Source organism: Abramis brama (genome assembly GCF_963993115.1).
Source record: "Abramis brama genome assembly, chromosome: 4".
In the NCBI taxonomy this organism is placed as follows: domain Eukaryota; kingdom Metazoa; phylum Chordata; class Actinopteri; order Cypriniformes; family Leuciscidae; genus Abramis; species Abramis brama.
In genome coordinates this window covers 41,096,570-41,123,235 of record NC_139966.1, presented here as the reverse complement: position 1 = coordinate 41,123,235, position 26,666 = coordinate 41,096,570, and the positions used below count along the sequence as shown (strand labels likewise).

At 37.5% G+C, this 26,666-nt stretch overlaps 1 protein-coding gene across 4 annotated transcripts in view; it reads right to left on the bottom strand.

Moving 5' to 3' along the window:
- The window catches only part of pawr (PRKC, apoptosis, WT1, regulator), a 69,050-nt gene extending 46,985 nt beyond the window's left edge, over nt 1-22,065 (bottom strand). For 2 of the 4 annotated variants that reach the window (XM_084111495.1, XM_084111494.1), the window contains exon 1: nt 21,289-22,065. In XM_084111495.1, the coding sequence (XP_083967621.1) occupies nt 21,289-21,768 (480 nt within the window). In that variant the 5' untranslated portion in view covers nt 21,769-22,065. The remainder of the gene's footprint in view (nt 1-21,288) is intronic. The other 2 variants (XM_084111496.1, XM_084111493.1) reach the window with 2 other exon arrangements.
- Nucleotides 22,066-26,666: the final 4,601 nt, after the last annotated feature.

Here is a 26,666-nt window from a genome sequence, read left to right as displayed (position 1 = left end):
GTAACACACGAGAATGAACCTGATTGGTTCTTGCGGAAGCTCAAATATGCTGCGTAACTCACAAGAATGAACCTCATTGGTTCTTGTGAAAGCTCAAGTGTGCTGCTTAACACACAAGAATGAACCTCATTGGTTCTTGCGGAAGCTCAAACGTACTGTGTAACACACGAGAATGAACCTCATTGGTTCTCGCACGTCAAGCAAGCATGTTTGAGAGCTTCCGTTTACAACAACTGATGTGTGCGTTGATGAATGTTTATATGCGAATAAAAGCCTAAATTCAATCTATTCATCATGTAAAGCATTAGTGTCTCTTCAGAAAATCTGGACTGAATCACTCATTAAAATCTCATTAAAAAGATCTTCATTTGTGTTTCGAAGATGAACGAAAGTCTTACATGTTTGGAACGACATGAGGGTGAGTAAATGATGACACAATTTTCATTTTTGGGTGAACTATCCCTTTAATGCACAATAAAAATGCCAGAGGAAAAAAAAAAAAAAAAAAAAAAAAAAAAATAGAGACCAAAAGAAAAAGAGAGAAAAATAGACAATGTCTTTAGGCCAAGTAATATGTTTGTTTTTCATGAGAAACCCATCACTGTGACTGGCCAGTTCTCCCTTAGGCCACGGGAACCAAGCTTTCTGAAACAATAACCCTGGTTGAGCTACTGCAGGATGGCTGTTGGCATTCCCACGTCCGCAGCCTGCCACCCAGATACAGCTCATCCAGCATAATGGATTGATAGGTTGCACCTTGGGGAGTAAGACCTCCATTTAGAAGTTAGGGTAAATATTCTGACAGTTCTGAAGGAGATGTTCTGCTCCACAGGACATGGATGATAGCTATAAATCATGGATTCTGGTGGGTTTGGCAGAGCTGCTTCTGGGTAAGCTCTGCCTTAGCTACTAATAAAAGGAGTTTAGCATGCACTGAATGAAGAAAACCAGTTGAAGACCAGGGTTGTGGGGTAACTAAAAACTAGGCCACTGTACTTCCATGACCCATTACAACCATTCAGCCTTTATTAAAGAATGTCTGTTTTTAAAGGGATAGTTCACCCAAAAATGAAAATTCTGTCATCATTTACTTACCCTCATGTCATTCCGAACCTGTATGACTTTCTTTCCTTTGCAGAACACAGAAGATATTTTGAAGAATGTTGGGAATATTGGTAACCACTGAGACATTCATCAAAATAACTTCTTTTATATTCCACAGAAGAAAGTCATACAGGCTTGGAGTGGTATGAGGTTGAGTAAATGATGACAGAAGATTAATTTTTGGGTGAGCACTCTCTTTAATAGCATAAAACTATTTATTGACACAGGTTTACTTCCGAAACTAGTTGAGCACTTGAGCATATGAACACTGTTCAACAAAAGCATATCTTATCAGGTTACACCACCACAAGTTACAGTTAAACGATAACAACATTAACATTTAATGGGAAAGCAATCTGGGTATTTTTGTCAAAGCTGCACTTGAGGGAATGCGAGCAGGGAGAAAGTAGGCAAGCAGATCAAGTTAAAGTTTTAGTGAGAGGGGCCGCTCATCAAGATATCAACCGTCTGGAAACATGTTCGTCAGATTATTATAACTAAGGCAATGTACGCAGAGAGCAGATTTAATTAACAGATAAGGCTAGAGTGCTAAGGGTTAACAAATATATCTGCACGCTCCTGAGATAAAATGCATCAATATTTATACAAACATGACCTTGTCTATGTGGCCACCCACATATCAAACATCACTCTTAAGTCTAATTACATACATCAAGTCTAGATTAAAATGAAAAAGAGCATTGCGTCTGTGATAAAGCCTGTGAAATGATTTGGTCAAAAGAGGTCATCATCACCAAATATACATAGAATATTCTAGTTAATCGTTCAGACCTAATTCTAGCCTCTAGATATGACTTCCTCTGTCAATATATAAGTTTGTGGGATATTTTTCACCCATTTTATCATCTGCCTGCCAAAATCAGTAAATCTAATTGCTTAGAAAAACCTCAACAAGTCACATGATTTCCGGTCTCAGGTCCATTGCACCACATGAGCAGTACAAACAACACATGAGACTTTAATACTTAGGGTTAGAGGTTTACCCAAATCCCTAACATTAAGAATGAGCAATAATAATAGCCATACTTGCCTTAGCAAACACCAATAATTAAGAAAACACAATGCGTATAACCCATTTGGAAAGCATTTCTTTAAGCTCTCCACAGGGAGTGGTGTCGTCTTTACCAGGACTGCAAAATTAAATGTGACTCCAGAGTAATGTCAGCTCGCTTTGAGACATTCTTGTTTCCGCTTTGCCAACTCATGCAGAGCACATGCACAGACATGCTACGAAAAAAGAAAATTAAGGGCAACTTCCAACATGCAGGTCAATGCTTAAACAGTAATTACGAGAGAGAGAGAGAGAGAGAGAGAGAGAGAGAGAGAGAGAGAGAGAGAGAGAGAGAGAGAGAGAGAGAGAGAGAGAGAGAGAGAGAGAGAGAGAGAGAGAGAGAGAGAGAGAGAGAGAGAGAGAGAGAGAGAGAGAGAGAGAGAAAGTAGATAGGAGAGAGGGGCGTCAACAGTCAACATAGATGGAGAGACATCAGAGGAGAGAGACAGAGAGAGCGTGACAGACACTGGGTGTGTGGGGTGTGATGGGAACTGAACTTTGCTCCAGGCATAAAGCAAACTCATTATTATCTGAAGAATTTTTACTAACTTTCCTTAGCGCTACTAACAAAGGCTGGGTTCAGATTCTTCACAGTGATAGAGGATGCGTTTCTTTAGGTGACGCACAAAATTCTCAATTTGACAAAAACAAGTCTGTGAAGGACTGAAGTTGAATATGTCATGACTCATGCATATCATATCTAAAAGTCCTGTTTTGAGTCTACTGGAAATGTTTTAAAATACATATTTTAACTTTTTCCAAAATGAAAAATCTACAAACATTATTGACATTTTCAAATTTTCACCAAGTCTGCCACACAATAGCATGTCAAATGTGTTTTTCAAAAATACTGTGTACTAGGGTTGTGAAACGATCAATCACATCCAAAATAAACGTTTGTGTTTACATAATATATGTGTGTATACTGTGTATAATTATTTTGTATAAATACGCATACATGCATGTATATTTAAGACAAATGTGTTATTTGTATATAAATATATATACACAGTAGGCCTACATGCAAATATTTCTTAAATGTATGTGTATATATACAAAATAATTATACACAGTACACACACATACTGTATATTATGTAAACACAAACTTTTATTTTGGATGCAATTAATTGCAATTAATCGTTTCACAGCCCTACTTTATACCATTAATGTATTTCAAATTAATGATTGACACCCAGGTACACAACAGTACAAATGTATTATCAACAGAGCAATGCACTATAAACATTTTGTCAAATAAACAAGCCACCAAGGAACACAAAAGTGAGACAACTTTTCAATGTTCTGTCAAATGAACAATAAACACTCCGGAAAACAACAGTACCAAGTATTTTTATAATTTGTTGACAACTAATTGTGTGTATGTTACCATGCTAGTATACATGACAATGAACAATGAGATATTTGAACATCAAATGCACATTACACAACTTCTTCAGCTGAACAATAGTAGTGTAACACTAACGATACACTCATGTCACAATTTGCTACAATACACAATACTAAACTATACTACTATACTTTTAAGGCAATATATATGTTTTTTATTATTATTATTACTTTTAAGACATATGGTAAAAGGTTTTCAAAATGTACTGCTGATTAAAAGCTACATAAGGGGGAAACACAGGGCAATGGTGACACCAGAATAGAAATATTCAAGATTCTTAAACTGAAGATACAGAATTATGTTAGACACACATGGATTGGAAAAAATAGCCTATAGTTTCAAAGCAAGACATAGACTTATAGGAGAGAGACTGGTTGCTTTTATAGATGGAAGCGAGACAAAATGTGAAATTTTCAGGTGAGAGCAGGACAAAAAATATATAAAAGTTTTTACAGGAGCAGACGGTAGCAAGAGAGGATGGGACTAAAGGCACCGATGTACTCACGACGAAGTTCTTTTTCGTTTTTTTCTTTGGGGTAAAAAGTTGTTCTAAATATTTGAGCAGCAATATAAGTTTTGAAGTTCAGAAGTTTTGAACTTCTGAAACGAACACAAAATAACTTCGTTTTGACCTGATTTTGTTCGAAATGACATCATATCAGTTCGTTCTTCGATTTCGCTTGAAGTATATCAGGGCCTTTAATCATCCATACCGTGCAGACCTGTAGAGTTTATTGCAGGCTGAAACTGAGCTACAGTCGTTCTTTTAAATTGCATGTAAACAATATATTCTGTCTATTCTGTCCTCACATCAGAAGCAATTTAGAAAAGCACACTTGTACTCTTCAAGTTTCTACTAAGTATTACAGCAGACAGGGGTTAAAGTCCTCTGGTCAACTAGTAAAACCTGCTGTAGGATGATGCGCCATGCGTGAATAGAGGATTCTGTAAAAGTGTTTTTCCTCGAAAAAAATCTAGCATGTGGCGAACAGGTTGTGCTCCACTCAGTGCTCTCATTTTAGAGATTCAAACGAGGATAATGTAGAACCTCTCCACGTCTGTCAGTAGAGCTAGCATCAACGTACAGAGAAAAAAAAAGTCGGACAATACACCTGCATACCAGGCAAGCCAAAGAGCATTCCACGTGCTTTCTCAGATTCAGGCCAGTGTTAATCAGCGGTTTGGGCTGGGACCGTTGGAGCATGCTTGGCCCTCCCCACCGAGGGCCTCTGTGTATGGAGCCCATTGTGTTCCAACATTAACAGACACAGAAGCATGAGTCACCTTCAAATCGTGTCTGGGTATTAGCAACCCCATCCAATCAGAACGCTGGGAGAGGTGAAGACCGAGCACCTCCACTGCAATGTGCGCAATGCAACTCCTCGTCGGCATGGTAACGCTTAGAGGGGCATACCTGAGGTGAAGCCTAACTGCGGTCTCATGGACGGGATTCTGCGTGTCTCTTAATGCGTGTCTAGCAAAAATGCAGCTGGTCTTCCTTTGGTTGCAGTGGGTAATTAACGCCCACTGGTTACATTAACGTGCTCACATTTGTATCCTAGTTAAGCACATACTCCCAGGCTATCATTGGCCAACAACTTCTTTGTGCTTACCAAACCTTAAAAAATATGACCGTAAACAGTCAAAACATAATTATGAATGAATCACACACAAGGCGCATAATTATTTTCCAGTCAGATTGTTGGCAACAGCTAGAAGAAAGTTAAAACAAAGGTATTAGCAAATCTCTGTTATAACATTAGCCATTGCTATCATAATAAACAGAGACTGGTAATGTAAATAGGCCCAAGTCATCTCTCCAGTAATAAAACATCAAGTTTTTCCATTAGCAGATAAACTAAAGACAGTAACTTCATTAGAGGAAGTATATAAGGTCATCTGGCTAGCATCTGACACAAATGTAAATAGTGAGAGTGAATGTAATATTGCTGTTGTCTGTCGCATACCCTGAAGTCTGGTGCTTTAGTTGTCATTGGCTCTTTCCCAGTTGAGGGGATAAATGTCTGGGTCTCTCATTCTCTGTTCTCCTCTCTCATTTGGACATAAACCACATAGCCAGTCTGTGTTTACTAGACAGTTTCACTGTTCCAAAACATAGTAAATTGCCTACTGCTTACATAGGCAGATGCCTTCAAAGGTACTAACCTAACTATCATGAAACTTGTAACTGACCATTTTGCAACACTACATAAGAGTAACACAGAAGTGGCTCAAAATTGATTTCAATAGAGTCTGACTTTAGCATGTTGCTAAGCTAAATAGGAAGTATTATAAGTATAAAACTAAATAGCACATACACAAATATTACAATGAACAAAACGGTTAAATTTACTTTCAGTTACTACAGTTTTGTTCATTGACACTTTCAGTATTGAACTTACATTTATTTTTTCACTGAGCTTGTCACAGTGAAACAGTTGTTGACTGAATAGAGGCAGGTTTCCATTTCAAGCCGACTTTAAGCAGCAATGACAAACTAACTGGTCTACAGATAACCATATTATGTAGGCATGTTTGTTTCTCATTGGGGGTGAAACAAGAACGGTGACAGAGAATTTGAAAGACTACAATTAGGATAAGCAGACAAGAATAAACAGTTTGTCTGAAGGTTAAACAAGTCCAAACTCCAACAGCAGAGTCAACAAAGAGAGGTTGAGGAGAGGAGGATGGGGAGAAAAATGAAAAGCTGAAAGAAGAATGCAAAAGAAAGCCTTCAGGATCAATACAGACATAATGAAAATTCAAGATGAATATCCAGGGTTGTGTGATGGTTATGGATCAGTTAGAGCCTGACTTTCACTACAGAAAGGACAGCTAGGGCCAGCTCACAGAATACTTGACAAAAAAATAAAATAAGCTACTTAAAAAAATAAAATAAATCAACTGTGAATAAAAGCTGCAAATTCAAAACCACTGAAGGCCTATTGTCCAAGATGGAAATATCAGGCAAAGATCAATAGACTTAAAGTTTAAAGGGAGGTTGGAGTTACAGTAGCAAAGAAAATGAAAAGGGAGGAAAAGGGGAATTTCCAAACTTTAATCTTAATTACCAAGCAGGATACAAAACTCTCTCTCTGGGTAACAACAACAATCTGGAATATCAAACCTGTCAATCATCAGAGCAACATGACAATCAAATGTAGATCACTCACTGCATATCTGACCCTGTGATCCCAATCAATGATAGTTCATTCAAATAAAAGGACACTAAAAATTATAACACAATAACCCACAAATTAGCCTTGCCTACAGTTGCCTACTCAGTTTGAAACAGACCAAACCCAGAGCCTGCAATGATTTTACTTTGAACAGATTGCTGAACAATAACAGTTGTCATTTTGTTGGCATGATTTTTCAGGTACCATCATCAACATGTAGAGTTCATACTGATGGTGAATACTACCATGGAATGAAGCAAGTTCAACTGAGATGTTGTCCAGGCCCCAAGTCAGTTGAGTATGCATTTTTTAAGACGGTCTAGAAAGAAACAACTTAGAGTCAACTTGATAAGGCCTTCACAACCCATTGTACTTCCTTAAAGGTACACTGTGTAGTTTTTTTAAGTATTTTATTAGCTAAAATCAATGTCTTTATTCATAAATATGTCCTCATTGGTGTAAAATTACCTCTGCCAATGATCTGACTTATCCTCGTAAGCGAAGAATTTCTTATCTTTATTTACATTGGACGGGTAAGTCCAAGGAGGCTTCCATGTCATTCCGCCATTTTGAAAAACGTTTTCGTTCAGAGCCAGCGTCACGTGACTGAAACCAGCTGAAAAGGACAAGGAGAGTGAGAGGCGCTTGTCACAGCCCCGGCAAATTTGAAAGGCTGCACTGCACAGTACTTCACAATGCAGGATCATACTTTTGCCAAGCCACAGGAGAAGGAATCCTCGTCGCCAAAAAAGCAAAAAAATTCATTTAAAAGGAAACGTGACCGGCAAATTCAAAAAACGAGGGTAAATATCAGGATAGCTTTTCCCAGGTGGAAAGAGCTAATGAAGAAGAAAGACTTTGAAGTTGCCTGCTTTCTTCTCGACAGATAAGTCAATGTTATGGTCTAAATTACAAGCTTTTTTCAATGCTTGGTTGTGTAATTCATTATATAGGCAGCATAATAGTAGAACATGTAGAGTTAAACTCGAAGTGCTATTGGAAGACATGTTGTCATAGCTTATTGGTACATAACGGCTACCGTAGTTGCAAGTTTTTTTTCCTCAAAATGTATAAAGACAAAGTTTTTCTTTGAAATAACAAGAACCATGGAATTGCACAAGAGAACAGGAACACGTATAAACAAATCTAAATGGGGCCTTTCTGATTTCATTAGGGGTTCATGAGAAGGCCTACCACAAATGTCAAATAAATTTTAGTTTTGATAATGCATTGCCTAGGTAAGGACCTCATCACACTGTCAACACAATCCTGCAGGCAAGAAGTTACCTGTCACTTACGACCATAAACAGTGCTCAGCCCTGGGCGTGTGAACATTATAAACATTCCTGCACCTGATGCCACAGCTGTTTGGTTGACAACATGCCGTTTCTAAATTTTTAATCTGCAATATAAATGTAATCACTGATATTCCAGCCAATGACGTAAAGCTGCCACATCACCCTAAACGCATCCCCTGCTGCAAAGGAAAACGAATGGTTGGTAAGAAAGGCTCTGCTCCTGTTTGTTATCTTTGGAACCTCCTCTGACTCACGCTTCTGGAAGGCCTGAAGATTAGCAGGTGTTGACTAGGGATCTGACCCCCTAACCTCTCACGTCAACTGTGGTCTAGAGGTTAAAAGGCAAGGCCCATACAAGGCCACAAAACAAGACCTTGTGGGCGTCAAGGTGAAAGGCATTCAAGCAGTTGCCCAATCACACAGTGAGGTCTGATAAAGGTGAATGCCACAAGCACAGAAAAATACCCACACCAGCTGAAGAACAATTCACATGAGTGAGTTGAGAAATAGCCAAGCAAGCAGAACCAAGGCCAAGAGCAGGACATTAAGAGAACATTGATACTGCCTTCATGTCTTATGGTAAATTAGTTTGTATGATAATTCCTTAGTCAGAAATTGGACATTGGTATTTATGACTAAGAAACTTTGAGATCATTTTGATACCCGATTTTTCGAGTTGGGCAGGCCATAAACATTCTGGAGGAGAGAACCATTGCTGTAGTGACTGAAGTTTTATTTGTTTATCCCATAACATCTTCATTGCTCTCTTGCCATTACAGTTATGTATATTTATGAATAAATATAACAACTTGATGCATACTGTGTGTATTTTCCACAGTGAAAAAAAATAGCATTTATTTGATCGAAATTCCGGAATCATCAGCAAGCTGACAGGGCTATAGATAGTGAGGTGAATGTTTACAATGGCTTGGGTAACGTTTGTGTGGTTACCAATAAATAGGATGCTACCTTTTATTCAAAATCCACTTGACATTTTGGCTTTAATAACAGCATGAGGATGGGGTACTCCAGGACTACTTTGATGGTCATGCAAAATTCATTCCAAGAAAAGTACAGGTTCATCCTCCAAAGGATATCCCTGTGGAAACTAAACTGTTGTTTTTTATTTTTTTAGACTATTTTTGGTTAGAGATAAATCCATGGGCTTTCGGTGGCACGTTTTTATTTGATGTTCAGAGTTTTGCCGGTTACATTCCAAAGCATCTCTGCTATTCGTATTTGATGTGTCCATGGATACTCCTCCTCTGAGCAGATCCCTGGGGATTCTATTTGACTCTGAGGTACATTGAGGTACGAGGTATGGGAGAAGTTGTGGACTTTTGAAATGATTCACATTCTTTAAGGCCTTGCTCAAACAAATCATAACAGTTAACAAGCAGAGTCAAGACACAAATGCGCCTTTAATGAAGGAAAATCAACTTAAATCCTTAATCAAGTTCAGGAATGCATACACTGATGAAAGGTCATGTTTTTTGATTGCTCTGCACATTATTCAAGGCTGTTACTCAGTAATGTGACTCAAAACAAGAACACGGATAAATGTTAAGTTTAATTTTAATGCCCCACTAGCATTCAGGTGTCATAGCTTGGCAACAATGCAAACATTTATTTGAGATCAAAGTCTGAGGTGTAACCATAGAGATGTGGCATGAAACAGCATACTGGAGATCCTTGGGTACTGACAAGAATATGAAAGAAACTTGGAATGGTGCATGTCTTTGTAAAACTCTGCACTGTGTTTTGGGAACCCAATGAATTGATATGCAATTGCTAAGGTGTTTTAAGCAGATTTTAGTGTGTTGCTATGCAGTTGCTTGAGTGTTTTGGGTGGTTTCTAGGGTGCAGCACTCTATCATTGTACAATAAATAAAACAATAATTAAAAATATGTTCTGCATATCATTAAAGGATGCTTAAACATATTGGTCATAACAACACACACACACACACAAATCGCTCTAAACAGCACATAATTCCTCAACAATCCTCATTTGAAATATAATTTTTCTCCATAGCAGTGTGGGACGTGTTGCATACCAAAGTTTACCAATAATGGTTCGTTTTTGCCTTTAAGGACACTGCATGAATACTAAAAGCACTTATCAAAAGATAGGAAATATACTCTAATAATGACTCCACTTTACATTGTTTTCTGTGTTTGTGCCTTTTGCTTCTATAATAAACAAGTATCTTGCATCGTGAAACTGATTTGAGATCTTGAAATACCAACCTATCAGCATGCTTTACACCACATGACACAAAGAGAAAACAGACACAGTGAGAGTTGAGAGATAGAGGGAAAGGATCAAAGGATGAAAGTAAAAAAGAAAGAAAGCAAAAAGCGAGCAGGTTTGTCTTGTTGTGCAATGGTGAATGTAAGTAGACAGGCTAATGCCTAATCACGCAGAGTGGCCTGGTTTTACCATTGACTCATACCGAGCGCCCTGCTGAAAGGAATGTTCACAAACAACTAATGGCCAAATCCACTCTGTTTTATAATCATTGTTTCAGCTCACACACAATCAAAGCTAACAGCCAGTCGTGTAAATAATCATTGTGTGACAAAATGTGAGCCGATATCATTAAAAACACGCTGGCATCTCTCTCCAAGGGTTCTGCACTTTTTTGTAAAATACACAAATAAAACTTTCCACATTGCTTACTGGCCAATGTGTTTGCGATCCCTGTTGAATATGAATGACAAAATGAAAGTGTTACAGTTAGCCTACTCCCCAGCACTTTATAAGTAGCTACGCTACTAACCTAACTAGCTTTTCAGTAGCCTGACAGTATAGCCTAGCTCAGCTGTTTTCAAAATAGTCCAGCTATTTCCAGGAACAAACATCTTTCTCCAAAGCATTGTGGTGTAGTGTGACATGTCAAATGTGCATTGTAATCAAACACACTCTCCATGTACTATGTAACATTGCCAACTTCAATTCATTGATTTGAATTGCTTCATTCAATAAAAAAATAAAAAAATTGTATTTAGTGTAAATTGATCTGTAAAAAGATTAGTTCTGTCAACCTGAGATCCCTATACTAGAGCTGTCAAATTGATTAATCATGATTAATCGCATCTAAGATAAAAGTTTGTTTATATAATATGTGTGTATATATACACTATATATGTAAGGGTTAATGCCCGACGAGGTGTCCATTGTCAGGTATTAATGGACGACGGCGAGGCGTGAACCGCCCGACGAGCAGCGGTTGCCTCCGCCGAAGTCCATTAATACCTGACAATGGACACCTCAAAGGGCATTAACCCGCTTAGGCTATACCATGGTCACTTGCCAAATAACACATTTTTAAAACATTAGTTTATATTTTAATTAGTTTTACAATCGAAAATATATTATATATATTAGCCTATATACTGTATGAAAATTGTATGTACAAAATTGTATGTTAGATGCGATTAATGGTGATTAATCAATTTGACAGCACTATCCAATACATTTATATTTTACATTTTTGTCATTATATATTTATATTATCTAATAATAAATATAAAGCACAGTACAGTACCATCCAAAATTTGGGCTTGGTAAGATTATTTTATGTTTTTCAAAGATGTCCCTTATGCCCATCAATGCTGAATTTATTTGATCAAAAATACAGTAAAACAACAATACTGACATTATGACATATAATATTACAACTTAAAATAATTGTTTTCTATTTGAATATCTTTTAAAATTTAGAATTTTCAGCATCATTAAGTCTTGTCATATCAGTGTAACATGATCGTTCTAATATGCTGATTTGCTGCTCAAAAAAACCTTATTATCAATGTTGAAAACAGCTCTTTGACATTTGTGTGGAAACCATGATACTTTTTTTTTTGGATTCTTCGATCAACTGAAAGTTTTGCCCCCTTTAATGTATTTGGCTACTTTTTGTTAGAAGCTTGAAGCATAGCTAACTGCTATATAAAACCCAATTATGCACGACATGACATGATTTGAACATGAACATTTTCAACATAATTTAAATTAATTAATTAGTGTCTTCTCATCCATATTAGATAATTAGTAAACTTGAAGAGCAGTACTTCAGTCCAATCACACTTCAGTGTGGACAGGACTTCCCAGTGCAACACTGAAGAAGAAGAAACCAACCAACCAACAAAATGTCCTTGATGGGAGGGGGAGGGAGGGGGAGGGAGGGGGAGGGGGAGGGGGGGGCCTTATCTCAGTAGAGGTTATACAACTAACTATTTCCTCTTTTGAACTCTGTCCACTGATACCAAAGGCTTCAAATATCGAACCAAGAAGCAACCGATCTTGAACACAGATATATTAGATAAGAGTGGGGCCACACAGAGGGAGTAGGGTCATTTAGTCCATTATCTATGTGTTGGCTGGTGCACGTTAATAAGTGACGACTCAGTCTGGAGCAATGCGTCACTGTGACGCTGACAAATCTCTGGGATATTTCTCAAGCAAACAAAGACAAAATCTAAACACACAAAGTGGAAAGGGCTATTTATAGAGTTCATACATACACACTATCTACACCAATGAGGAAGAGTGATGAACGTACAACTGTCACAATCAACCAGCTACCTAATTCATGTGCACACACCGTGACCGTTCTGTTTCTAAGAGATGAATCCAAACGCAAAAGGTGGCGCTGTCCTCTTATTGGCACCATTACCACATGCGACTGAATTGATTGTGGCTCATAACTGTGGAAAATGACAATGCCAGTCATGCATCATAAACAAGGAAGAGCATAAATTCTGAACTGAAAGTGAGTCCGTCTGACTCTGCATCACGCTTGAAAAGACCGGACAGCTAAATAAGACAGAGCAGAATGTAATCTGAGGAGATTGGTGACCGTTTAGAGGGCCAGTACAGGGAGTCTTGGTCTCAACGCATTCCAGCTCTTCGATTATGTGTGCTGATTTGGTCCGACAGTTAAATGGATGTAGTACATCATCCTTTGACTGTTAAGCAGTACATTAAAGGGCTGACATCGAAGGGATCTTCCCAGAGCCTATGGCTCGTAGCAGGACCCTGAGTGTAAAGTGAGACCCTACCCTACCTTGTTTTATCATGACGTTCAAGTTTTCAAATTTTCCCTTTCAGTTATCATAATTCCCACTTAATGACATTACTACGGTGGCTCAGTAGTGCATAACACAACGAAATTTAAAAAGCAAACATAAGATCACAACACAACGGAAATGCGCCACAACACAACGGAAATGAGCCACAACACAACGAAATACAGCCGCAACACAACAAAATCAATCCGCAACACATCGGAAATGCTTCTGACCACTAAAGGGCTCTCGGAGCGCGATAAAGTTAGTTTTCCATGCCACTGTTCTATAGAGTCAGCAGTCTAAAAAATATATCAACACCATGATTAGTTTTAACAGTATGTAGCTAACCATATCAACATTTATTAATTCAAAATCACCTACATGCATTATAGCTGCATATTTATACTCCAGAATGCTTTGACGCGCTACTACCACAGCGAATCCATAAGGGAACGTCTGCCAATTCCTCAAAGTTGTTAAAACGTATAATAATTTGTATTAGCCTAATTAAAATGACTTTTAACATTCAAAAACAGTCATGTTAAAAAAAAAAAAGCTTGATTGTATTGCTAAGACTGACTTACTACAGGTGACCTTTTTTCAATACCTCCCTTCATGTATTTACATAAACAATTTTAGGAAATTTCTGTAATATTTACGTTTTTTTTTTCTTCTTCTTTTATCATGTTTCAAAGGTTGTAGTTCCTAGTAACAAGACTGGCTTACTACAGGTGAAATTGTGCCAATAGCTCCCTGTATGCACAGTACACAATTTGTTTTTTATTTAAAACAAAAAAAAACATAAGGCCTACTCTAATTCACCTAAAGGTTTTTTTTTTTTCATGTCCCAAAGCTTGTGGCAGGTTCCTAGTGACCAGACTGACTTATTTAGGTGAAATTGTGGCAATACCTTCAAGTAATTCTGCAATTCGCCAAATGCTTTTTATTTTTATTTATCAAATTATATTATAATAAATTATATGTTTTAACCACTTGGTGTAATTGCCAGAAGTTCCCTAGGGATCATGTGCTTTGGAAGCGGGTCAAAGCATTCTCAAGTATAAATATACGCAGCTGTAATTCATGTAGGTGATTTTGAAGTAATATTTTATGTCGATATACAATGGTTACATAGTGTTAAAACTAATTGTGGTGTTGATATATTTTTTAGATTGCTGACTCTATGGAACAGTGGCATGGAAAACTAACTTTATCGCGCTCCGAGAGCCTTCTAGTGGTCGGGAGCATTTCCATTGTGTTGTGGCTTTATTTCATAGTGTTGTGGCTTTATTACGTTGTGTTGTGGCTTATTTCCATTGTGTTGTACATTGTCCGTTGTGTTGTGGCTCATTTCCATTGTGTTGTGGATTCATTTCGTTGTGGATTCTTTTCTTTGTGTTGTGAACTTATGTTTGCTTTTTAAATTTCATTGTGTTGTGCACTACTGGGCCACCATACATTACACCCTTGGAGGAGGACTCAGGAATGCAGTGTAGTCTCTACCACAATATCAGCAGTAACAAAAAAATGCAGGAATTTCCTTTGTTGAAAGGATTAGCAGAAATACTCCACTATGCTTTGGTATATAGCCTGGAATGTTCTAAAAACAAAAGCAGAAAGAGTGAAGGACCAAGCTAATAACTGGTTGCTTACCTTGCTTACCCATGACTAGTGTTGTCAAAAGACCCGGTACTTCGGTACAAAATTTTTTTTAAACGTCACGGTACCAGGGGCCTCATGTACAAAGACTTGCGTTGAATTCATACTAAAACATTGCGTACGGACAAAGCTGTAAATGTGCGTACGCACAAAAAAACCCAGATGTATGAATCTCTGCGTACGAAGGATCCCACGCATATTCTCTTTGCACATCCCAGTTAACGTAAAATTGAGCGCACATGCACGAGCACAACGCCCCACCCAGTCTCCTCCCTTAATTAAATTAATTTAAATATGGTAATGAGTCCACTTTGGCAAAAGAAAGCAGTAAGAAAATGGCGGCAAGAAACGAAACTTTACAGAAAGTGAATTGGAGGTGCTACTATCGGAGGTAGAAACGAAAAAATATATATATATATTTGGAACTTTGTCCTCCGGAATTAATAACAAAAGGAAAAAATATGAGTGGGAGAGTTTGGATGATGCCGTCAATGCGGTGGGATCTGAAAGTCGCACTGTAGAGTAGACTGAGTACAGTTGAGACACTTTTTGCGTTTTGATTTTTCACACAAAAACATTTGATTAGCTTGTAGACTAAGATATTATCAATCAATAATACCCACAAGTAGTTTATATTTTCCACAATTAGCTCATAAAAATAAGGTGCTTTTTGTCTCAACTTTGTCTCAACTGTACCAATATGAGGTAGTTGAGACAGTGCATGGTACAGTTGAGACACCGATTTCTAATGATGTGAAGGTAACTACCATTCATTGTAAATATAAAAAATAAAGACAAATAAAGAAAATAACAATTGGGCAACATTTTTGTTTATTCATCCATTTATATTCATTCATTTTATTTAAATTAGCACTGGTTAAAATGTAGGCTATAAAGCAGGAACAAGATATGTAACAATATTTATTAATAAAACGATTAGTTTTAATAAAAGTTTAAATATCACAAATTCTAATTGTATTTTCATTTGCGTCCTATGCTGGCTAATTACGATGTTTAACCTGTTATTATAACACTGAACAACTAAACAGTGTGTTTCCTAATAGAGCTCTATCGGGGGTACAGTTGGTACATGTCTCAACTATCCCCCGCTGGCCACCTCGCACATTTCTCTAGATTTTGCAATTACCTTGCATGACACAATACCATGAAATATGCCAGTTTTTAGGGCACAGAATAACGTTTGTGGTGATACCAGTTACGTTTAACAGTCACATAAGGATAATAAGCTATTCATTGTGTAGAGTGCATGGTGAAGTGAACGTCATATCTTAGAAAAAAAATATTTTCCCGATATCTTCGGATCGGAGATGCGTCCGTTGTTCAAATTGAGGTGGTGGTGCGATAGACTTGTAGAACAATTCGTTGTGTAATGTTTGCAACTTCACTTCATTGCCTGTAAGAGTCGCCAACGGACAAAACAATGAGAAATGTACGTACGCCAGACATGAAATTGGCGTGGAGGAACGCACATTCTCGCGTTAATTTCACTGTTAGTAGGCCTACATACGACCGTGAACGTGAAAGCTGGCGTACGCAAAGTTTTTGTGCGTACGCAAGATTGATACATGAGGCCCCAGGTTTTCTCAAACCCGGTACTTGATGCGCGTGCATGCCCGAAGCGCGTGCAGTTGCGTCCTCTTCATAAAAGCGCTGAGACATGGCGACCGGCGGTGCTGCTGATGTGGTGCTGATGTTTTTGCGCGTGCAGATACGTTATTTCAAATGGCGCGCGTCAAGCGCGCTCATAATAGAAGCGGCGCGCTCGTTTTTCCATGCGCGCCTATGTTCATGGATGCATAGCAACAACAGACGCCACGGGAGAACAAGCGCTTGTGGAAAGGAGAAAGCGGTGCGAACTGCGCTCTCCATGATGACGAGGAAGTATTAGCAAAGAATTAATTGATTTCTAGCCCTTGCATTAGCTTTACTACTATATATAGCCTATTTATATATAGAGGAGAGGAACTATATAGATATATTTATGGAGATGAGAAATAAAAAGCCGTCATTAATATCAGTCCGTCAGAAAAGCAGTTCTAGTCTTATTCTTGGCTGGATAACTCCTAGCAGGTTTAAAAAGCCCTTTTAAAATTAAATATGAATGCAGTTTTGGATTAAATAAAAGTACAGTCAAGTCAAATAAAACACGTTTTATCTCCTGTATAGTTTGGTAACGCTACAATAAGATACCATTCATTAACATCACTTAATGCATTATCTAACATAACACATTGAGTGAACAATATATTTGTGATGTTTGTGAATGTTATTTAATATGTTTGTGAATGTTATTTAATACAAACACTTGATTGGTCATGTTTGTTCACTTCATTCATTGTGCATTAAATAATGTTAACAGAAATAATGTTAACTTTTGATTTTAAAAATGTATTTTTAAATTAACCCCTAAAGGAGAATAATTGCGACAGGATATAACTATTGTTTATAGTTAGGTCATTTTATCTAATGTTATCTAACAAATGGAATCTTATTGTAAAGTGTTTTTAATACTACAGTTTCCATCTTTGTAACTGTGATATACACTTTAATATAATTATGTAAATTTAATCTAAATTAAGCTTTGGTACCGAAATTGGTACCGAGAACCGTGGATTTTCACTAGTATTGGTACCGGATACTGAAATTTTGGTACCGTGACAACACTACCCATGACTGAATCTCAAAGGTATTTGTAGTGTTGATGTGACCTTGTTTGGAAAAAGTGACAGTAAAACATGCCGCCCCATGCTTGTTTAGGCGGCAATGTCTCATTCCAGGCAGTGGACCATTGCCAACAAAGGCAAATATAAGCTGTTAGACCAGATTGTTATGTTTGACATTATACAACGACAGTTAACCAAGGTGCCAATCTTTTGACATTTAACAACAGGTCATCGACCACTAACAAATAAGTAGATCAACAACCGCAGGTTTAAAACACAGAGAACCACAAGTTGTAAAAGAAAATTGTGCTCTAACAGAAGTATTTAAATTTGATCTAGTCTTGATTTGCTTGTACGAGAACCTCGCTTGGTTAACCAGGCCCTACGGATCACTAGAAGCAGAAGATAAGGAACGTTAAGGACTGTTTTTCATCCACTTGACTGCTGCCAGAGCCAAACATTTGCCAGTTAGTCCAGGTTTCCTGTTCAAATGTCAGATATACAGCAAGTTCCCCAAAGGCCTCACAATGTAAACACTTGGTATGATCTCTTTCAACGTTGCCATATCTAGTCCAGCTTTAGGTGCTCAGAGGTGAAAAACGACTCATTGCCACTAGCAGCTCCTTCAGCAAGAAACAATCATAAATATTTATTTCTCAGGGGTGAATTCCATTCAATTGGGACACAATATGAAATGATCCCCCCACTGATGGTCAATATAATCCAGGTTCATTTCCAGTTCTCCTGCACAAAATCCAGCATAAAGAGTTTCCATGGCCCATAAAGAAGAGACTGTCATTGTTTATGCTGGATTTGGAATTTGAAATGGAAAACCGCCAAGAAGACCGGACATGGAGGCTTTTATCTACAAACGGGTCGTGAGGAGTTTGAGACTCGGCCAGATGTCAAACAATAGCATTTGCGTTTATTAGAGCTGCGCTGGCCCAAACACACCGAAATTAAAACAAACTTCTCAGTTACCCCAGCAAAACACACGTAGCAAAAGAACATTTATCAAATGTCCTGGCTGATGATATGAACTTTCAGATCTGTAATACTAAACAAACATGTTATGGATTAAAGTTACTGTCGGATATACACGGCTGAATCCGCTTCAAGGTGTCTGCGAAGGATTGCTCATGAATTACTCATGAATTACTTGCAGCCGGAGTTCCAGGCAGCCTTTATACGGGTTAACGGCCCCCCAAAACAATGACAGTGGGAAACAAAGTTTAGGTTTCAGGGATAGAGCTGGGAGGCTCCACAAGTGTCTGATAACTCACAGCAAGCTGCTAAACGCACACGGTCGAACAATGAGCCTTATCAATTTGAAGCCACAGCAGGAAGTACAGGGAAACAACCTCCAGAAAATCCTGCATATCTTTTCTCTGAAAAGCTGTTCAGGGAAGAATCGCAAGTGCATTTTCACAAAACTAAGCAGACACTGGACATGCTTGATATGTCCAAGAGGTGTGAGACATATGGTTGGACACCATACCAAGCATAAATAATAGTTTCAGGTGATGGGACTCTGGTTGAATGGGTTTAGACAGCTTGTCATGGCCATTAACTGCCTTCACACTTACACACTAGATAAAGCGCTCAAACTGCATGACATGCTCCCTCGCTTATGCTCACTTCAACCCCAGAGAATAAAAAGAAAGTGTAAAAATCATAAATAATTTACCCAGCCTCACACACATTCTTGCAGTAACAACCCCAGCAAGACCATGGTGCATGAGTGTGTATACTTAAACACTCAACTCTCAAATACACCCTAACATTAAGTCTTGGGCTTGGCCTGTGCCCACTTCCCAAACTACTTTACCTTGGCACAGTGCAAGAGGCTAATGACAGGATGTCTTCAGCCAAAGCAGACATACTGGTCAGCCTCCAACAGTAACTATCCGCGGGGCAGTGGAGCTGGGTGGTATGCAGACATTCGCAGCTCTAGTATGTACACCAATGGCACAATGCGCTAACAAGCCTCCCTTTGCTTATGTGTGGGAATGTGATGGATTGAAAGGGGAGAAACTTATGAGACAGTTGGCATGTTTTGGAGGAATTGTTATGGTGAACTGATCAGATGACGAAGTGTCTTAAACTAGAGGAACAGCCGTACCATGTGCTCCCTACATTGCATGATGTAGAATGTTACTCTGCAACCCGCAGAATCATGAAATGGAGGAAATATGTATAATATGATCTCAATCTGTTAGTAATCAGACTCGTTGGCTTCTAGTCTTGATTTATGTGAGTGTTGCTTAGAGGAGAACATGTATTGAGCTGATATTTCACATACAATACATAAGGCAGACGGACAAGCTAAGCGATGGAGCGACATTTAACGATGAATTTTAGATTACAGCTAAGTTAACTTGGCTAGAGCTGTGTCTATATAAGGAAATGTGGTTGCAAAAATGGCAGTTTTGGACAGATGGACCAACAGATCACTTACAAAAGAGGTGTCATAGTATTACCATGTTTTTGGAGGATGATAAAAGTAGTAGTTAACTCAAAGTTTTCTAGTCACATGGTATGGCTAGGATAAGTTCTACATAGCAAATGTAGTTGAAATAATGGCAACACATAGTGACAAGGGATTTTTGTACAGTGGTACCATGGTAAACACTGTACTTGCCTCCTTTAACATATTTAGGATACTGTCCTAGTAAATATGGTTCCAAATAGGGTGACAGTTCACTTACAGTCAGAAATGTATCCTGTATTACTTGGGGGGGGGGGGGGGGGGGGGGGGGGGGGTTTAAATGGTGCCAAAGGCAACACCATGTTTTTTGGAAACTAGCATGATGGTAATACTAGGGTTTTCTTTGAAGTACATGTAAATACACAGCATATTGATGTAAATCTTTCAGTATCGTGGACAATTAACCATTACAATGGTTTTATGGGCATAGGTCCATGATTTTTTTTTTACTTAATTTACAAAACCTGTCTAACATGATGTCTACATAAATAAATGCCAACTTAATAAAAAATAAACCAACAGATCACTTACAAAAAAGTATGATGGTATTGCCACCTTTTTTCGTAGAATGAAAAAAAAAAAAGAAAAAAAAATGTTTTTCTAATTTAGTTACAAAACATATTTAGGATACTATTTATAAATATGGTTGCAACTCAGTATATGGGCCAAAAGATCACTTACACAAAAATACCATGGTATGGTGGTACTTTTACCACTTAATATGTTTGTTTTTTTTGACACAGTGCCATTGATAATTTCATGGGGTTTCTTTGAAACTAGCAAGGTAGCAACACCATAGCATTCTTTAAAGTACACATGGCATATTAATATGGAAATCCTTCAGTATCATGGTATCAAAGTATCATGCAAGTAATCATTACCCTGGTTTTATGGATATTATACCATGGTAATACCATGTATTTAAACGTAATCAGCTAAAAAGCTGGCTACATGAATAAATGTGGTTGCAACTTTTAACAATGCCAACCAAAAGATCACTTGCAAAAAGGAACCATGGTATTGCTGCCTTTCTGGTACCATGGTAAAAAAAACAAAAACATGTTTGTCTAGTTTGGTTACAAAACATATTTGGTTTTATAACATTGGTGCCATGGTAATATCATGTTTTTAATACTTAATTTACATGCTGTCTACATACATAAATGTGGTTGAAATAAAGCCAACTCAGTAGAAGTACCATGGCATTATAATTTGTTTTTTGGAAGTAGCCTATACTTGTAGTAGGCCTACCCTCTGATACCATATTGCTGCTGCTAAGTTACCTGGAAGAAATGGTTAACTTTAAAAGTGAACTCACCTCAGTGGACGGTATGCTGACAACACCTGTTGATCTCCTCTTCTCTCTTAACTTCCTTTTCTCGATCTGTCCTTTGCCCTTTCTGGCGCTGGGTCCTGAGCTCTTCTTCTCTTTGCTCTTGCTGTGTGTGGGACTCTCCTTATCGCTGTCATCCACACCAGCGGGGCTCGAGCTCTCCGTCTGCGGGACTCCGCTCACTTTCTCCGGCGTCTTCTTCAAGCTTCCCCCGGGGAGCTCGGGTGACTTTGCCTCGTCCTCCGGCCGCTTCAAAGCGGATAAAGAGGAGGACCGGGCCACCGGATAGGACGGAGGGGAGACGCAGTTGACCGAGCTGCCGTTGTTGTTTAACTCAGTAACGTTAGTTCTCCCGGTGGCGGCGGCGATATCTCCAAGCATCTTTGCTCTCATCTTCTCGCGCTTTGCTTTCCACTCCTCCAGAAAGTCCGTTGCGCTGGTAGATTTAAATCCTCCCGTTGCCATGATTTCCTTTTGAGAATGTCTCGTGCGACCCAAATCACTTTGTAAACACACTATACAAATATTGCTGTTCAGATCCGCCACATTCCTCAGAAGTGTTTAGAGATTGTTTTAAAACAAGTGTACTTTTAAAGTTGACCCAAACTGTGATGAACTCACTTTAAAACATTCAAAAACTGTCAAGTAAGTGCTGTCTCTTAAGAAAGTACCCGGTAAAGCTCACCTGCGCGCGCATGCACATTCGTCAGAAGTTCAGGTGGACTGATCGTTGGAACGAACTGGATTAGTTACAGCACGCGCACTCCAGCGCTGAGTCCTGCCCCTCTCCCGAAGAGTTTCCGAGCAGTCACGAAAATGACCGGAAATAGCCGAAGGGAAATGATAGGGACTTGACATTACTATTGGCACATTTAGCATTCATTTTCATATTTTTAATTCACTTCATTAAAAATATTGAACTAGTAGGGTAAGATGAAGTATAAACCCACCTCATTTTTTTTCTCTTGACAATAGACGGGACGAAATCTTATGTCGACACTTTTGGATGAATGGCTATGCTATTTTTACTTTTCTCTTTTAATCTGAATATCAGCATTTGTTTAATTTAGTCAGTTTAAATGATCTAATTTTGTGTCTCTGGAAAATAGTGATTATATTATGTTGAATATCTGTTAATGAGGGATGTGTAGAGACATTATTGTTTTTTGAGTAAAAAGATAGAATGGCCCCCTCAGGATTTTTGACATTCATGGGTTTATTGTTCAATAATTCTGAATTAGATGCATTTCAGGCACGCATTTGGTTAACATTAAAATGAACTGAGTAAAATAATTCAATTTGATTTCATAGTGTTGTTGTTGTTATGACATATCGTCATTTAAAATATGGACAATTAAATATGCAAATATTCTTATGCCTGTATATAAGTCAGAAGAATAAAATTCCCTTTCAGATGAATCTCTTTTACTGGTATTCTGCAAAACACTAAATTGACAAAACACAATTTTGAATAGAATAGTTGATTTTACATGAATGACATTTAAAATATATAAATTAATAAGAATGATATCAAAAGTAATTTATACATTTTGTACAATTTTACCTGCAGGGCTTCTTGCCCTATAGGGGGCCAACTAGTAAACGTAAACTATGACAAGTAATTTAGCAAAAGTTTTTATTTATTCCCTTTAATATCACATTGAATGCACATTGTTATTGGGGGGGGGGGGGCATCTTAGATGTTAAGCATCTTTTTTTCCCCCTATTTCCTATTAAAGACAGAAAGACAGATGTTGTTCTGCGTGTAATGATGAGAAACACTGGTTGGTGATGAGAATGGCCTGTTCTCTCCACACAGGTCCCGAGAGAGCATGAGTCACTGTTCTACAGAGCTTGAGTGTTTGTGACCTGAAGACTCTCAGAGATGAAGGAACTCAATGTCTTAGATAACAGAAGTGCATACAAAGGAGTCATCTCTGCATATAGCCTGTCCATCAAATTGTTCATAAACTGGCATATCATAATTTTCGACACATACTTATACATCAGAGATTGTCTAACATTGCCACTAAGTGGATACTGCTGTTCAAAATGAATGCATTATGATAGTAAAGAAATAAAAACAAAAACCATTCCTTGTTCTTGTGTAGTGTTGGTGAGGGGGGCATGTTGTGTAAGCTATTGTCTTGTTTATTTTTTAGGGACTCATATCATGTCCCTAGTTAGTTCCTGACATCTTTATTTGCATGAAACATGAGAGTATGAGAAGCTTATTGTATTCTCTGTTCATAAAGTGAAAAATTTACATCATCCATACAATGGCGTTCAAAAGTTTTAGGTCAGGTCAAAAGTGACAGTACAGACATTTATATGGTTACAATAGATTTCTATTTCAAATAAATGCTGTTGAACTTTCTATTCATCAAAGAATCCTGAAAAAAAAAGATCATTCTAGAATATATATATACATATATATATTGTTTCTTGAGCAGCAAATCAGCATTATTTCTGAATGATCATGTGACACAAGACTGGAGTAATGATGCTGAAAATTCAGCTTTGCCATCACAGGAATAAATTACATTTTAAAATATATTAAAATAGAAAACATTTTAAATTGTAACAAAAACAGTTTTACTTTATTTGATAGTAAGAGACATTAAAAAAAAAATCTAAACTCTATTTTGTGACCCAACTGTGGAAAGTCCCTTAGACATTCTTTTGATTGCTAATAAATGCATTCCATCAGGATTATACTCTCCACGGCCCATATTTACGAGAACTCAAGACTAAAGTCAGTTGTTGTTTATTTTTGCAGAAAATGACTTGACGAGCAAGCGGTGCTGAGTCACTATACACACACACTCATACCTTACATCTTATATACAGTCTAAAACATCACTGATTAAAAACCAAGGAATTTTGTCCTTGAATTTGCAAAGAATTCTTTTAAAACAGCTGGTGAATGTTTTAGTTCTCTGAAGGTTTACATAGAGATTTTATGGCTGAATTACTCCTAAAGCCAACAGAGCCATAGAAAATAGCTTTTCATTTAAGATCTTTCTTTTCTGTGCACACTGACAGAGATGATTGGGAGAAATCTGTAGGGGAAACAATAAGGCGCCTGGTCTATAAATATCCTGTGATACAGGCTGAGGTCCCGCTAATGCATTTTTAGAATGTTTCTGTGTGCTTTGGGGAAACCCAAATCACTCGCAGCACAAACACTCATCTGTCACTCACTCCTTTTGCACAAACTTCCCTTTTAAGAAAGTTCCACTTGGCATACCTAAAATGCATTTTGTAAAGGAGCAGATAAGTGGAGAGTTACTCCCACTTTGAGAATTAAATTTAGTTTGCTTTCTTATCAGTCAAGGTCTTTTTTAAAAAGCTGTCTGATATGTTTGCTTCACTGCGGGCAAGAATGTGCTGTCTATCTGAAAGAGCCCTTTTAGGAGATATTGAAGTCACACCTTCAGTGACGATCTTTCAACTGACTCATCCCTAAATGGATCCCGCAGTGAAATGAGAAAATGAGAAATGAGAACAAATTTGGAACTGGTTCATTGTCAATTGTGCCATATTTGTGATACTTTTAACCCATTTATTCCATTATTTTATACTAGAAATAATGACTTTGCTGTCTGTGAAACACCAGAATGACAGACATTTTTCTGTGCCCTGACATGAGTTCATTTCAATTTCAACTGAATATCAAACAGGATTAATATAACAATCAAAAGTTATACGCTTACAGAAATCTGTTGTTACTTTAGGGTATTTTTTTCATATTCCTTGTATTTCTGCCTTGTTGTAAATGGAACCACATTTAGAAGAAGAAGAAGAAGAAAAAAAGAAAGGTACAGTGGCTCTTTTTGGACACTTAAGTCACATTTAAAATGACTGAACGTCATTCCATTAGAAATAAATACCCAATAAATAATATTTAAATAATTACTTATTGTTTGCTTGAAAAGTGCTATACTTCTTTAAAAATAAATGATTCTTGGTTTGATATTTTGTTATAATAGTGTCCAAATACATGTTGAGGCCACTGTATGTCGTTTTTTAATATGAAAAAATGAATTATTGCATCAGTGTATATTGTTGGACATTGACCAATTTATTGACACAATAAATGTTGCTTGTCCTGCAGAGTCGCATGATACAATTAATTCGAAACAGCATTTTTTTTTATTCTTTACAGTTTTTTTATATTAATAAAAATAGATTTTGAGGGAATATCTGTACCTTTAAATAATAATTTATCACATCGCACTATTAAAAAAGGTGAAAACCCTCCGAGTTTAACTACTCAGTTTGAACTTCATATTTCTTTTCATCAGAATGTAAATGTTACACTGTAAAAATAAGTTGCTGCCTTAAATTTTTAAGTACAATCAACTTGTACATGAAAGGAATGTTTAAGTCCTTTCAACTTAATTACTTTAAACTGACTTAAAAAACTAGTTGAATCTTGTATAACTTATAAAAAAAAATTCAAATTGCTTAACTTATTTTGATAAGTTAAAGCAATGTAAAAACAGGTCATAATTTATTGATCATATCATTTTTTACAGTGTAGCTTTTTTATAGTTCATTGTCTTAATGATCATTGCAACTTCTGGTCATTGTGACTCCCAACAACCTTGAAATCATTACAAAGCACAGGCCTGGCCAATAGCCATAACTTCCCCTGTCGGTCCTATAAAAGTGGACCATAACCATGCCATCTGTGCGCTGCCATCTGCTGAGATGGGTGAGGGATGACAAAATGGGTCATTACAATTGTTCCGTGTGCCACCCATATTTAACCAGTCAGGGGTGCGTTTCCCGAAGCCAACGATGGTCACAAGTTCCGTCATTACCAGTTGAACCGAACTTGCGACCTAATGCTGCTTTTGGGAAACGCACCCCAGGTTCATTTCTACGAGTTAATTTGAGTTAGCAGCACTAGGAGTAACTTTATGTCCCCAAACATCTCAGATGTCCCTTAATTGGTATGTTAAACTATTGTCAGCATGGTTGAACGGAGGCATGGGAATGATTTCAGTTGAAAAGAACCAGCTGTACTCATTTATTCACTTAATGTCAAATATTAAGACAATACTTTTGATGAGTTTCTTGATGTGTCAATACGCTATTATGATCTTCTCGGGGGGACCATGTGATATTAGTCATGACCTGAAATGATTAAACGCTTCAGGCAAAACAATAACCGTCATCTTGCACAATACAAAACTCCACCAACTAGTGACATGCAAGTCATCTTCACATGCACATTTAATGTCACAGTCAGAACTTGGCAGTGCAAATGAAGAAAATTAAATAAATATTCAGTTTCAGTATTTGTGGCATAACGTTGATTACCACACACACACAATTTTTTTTTAAATAAATAA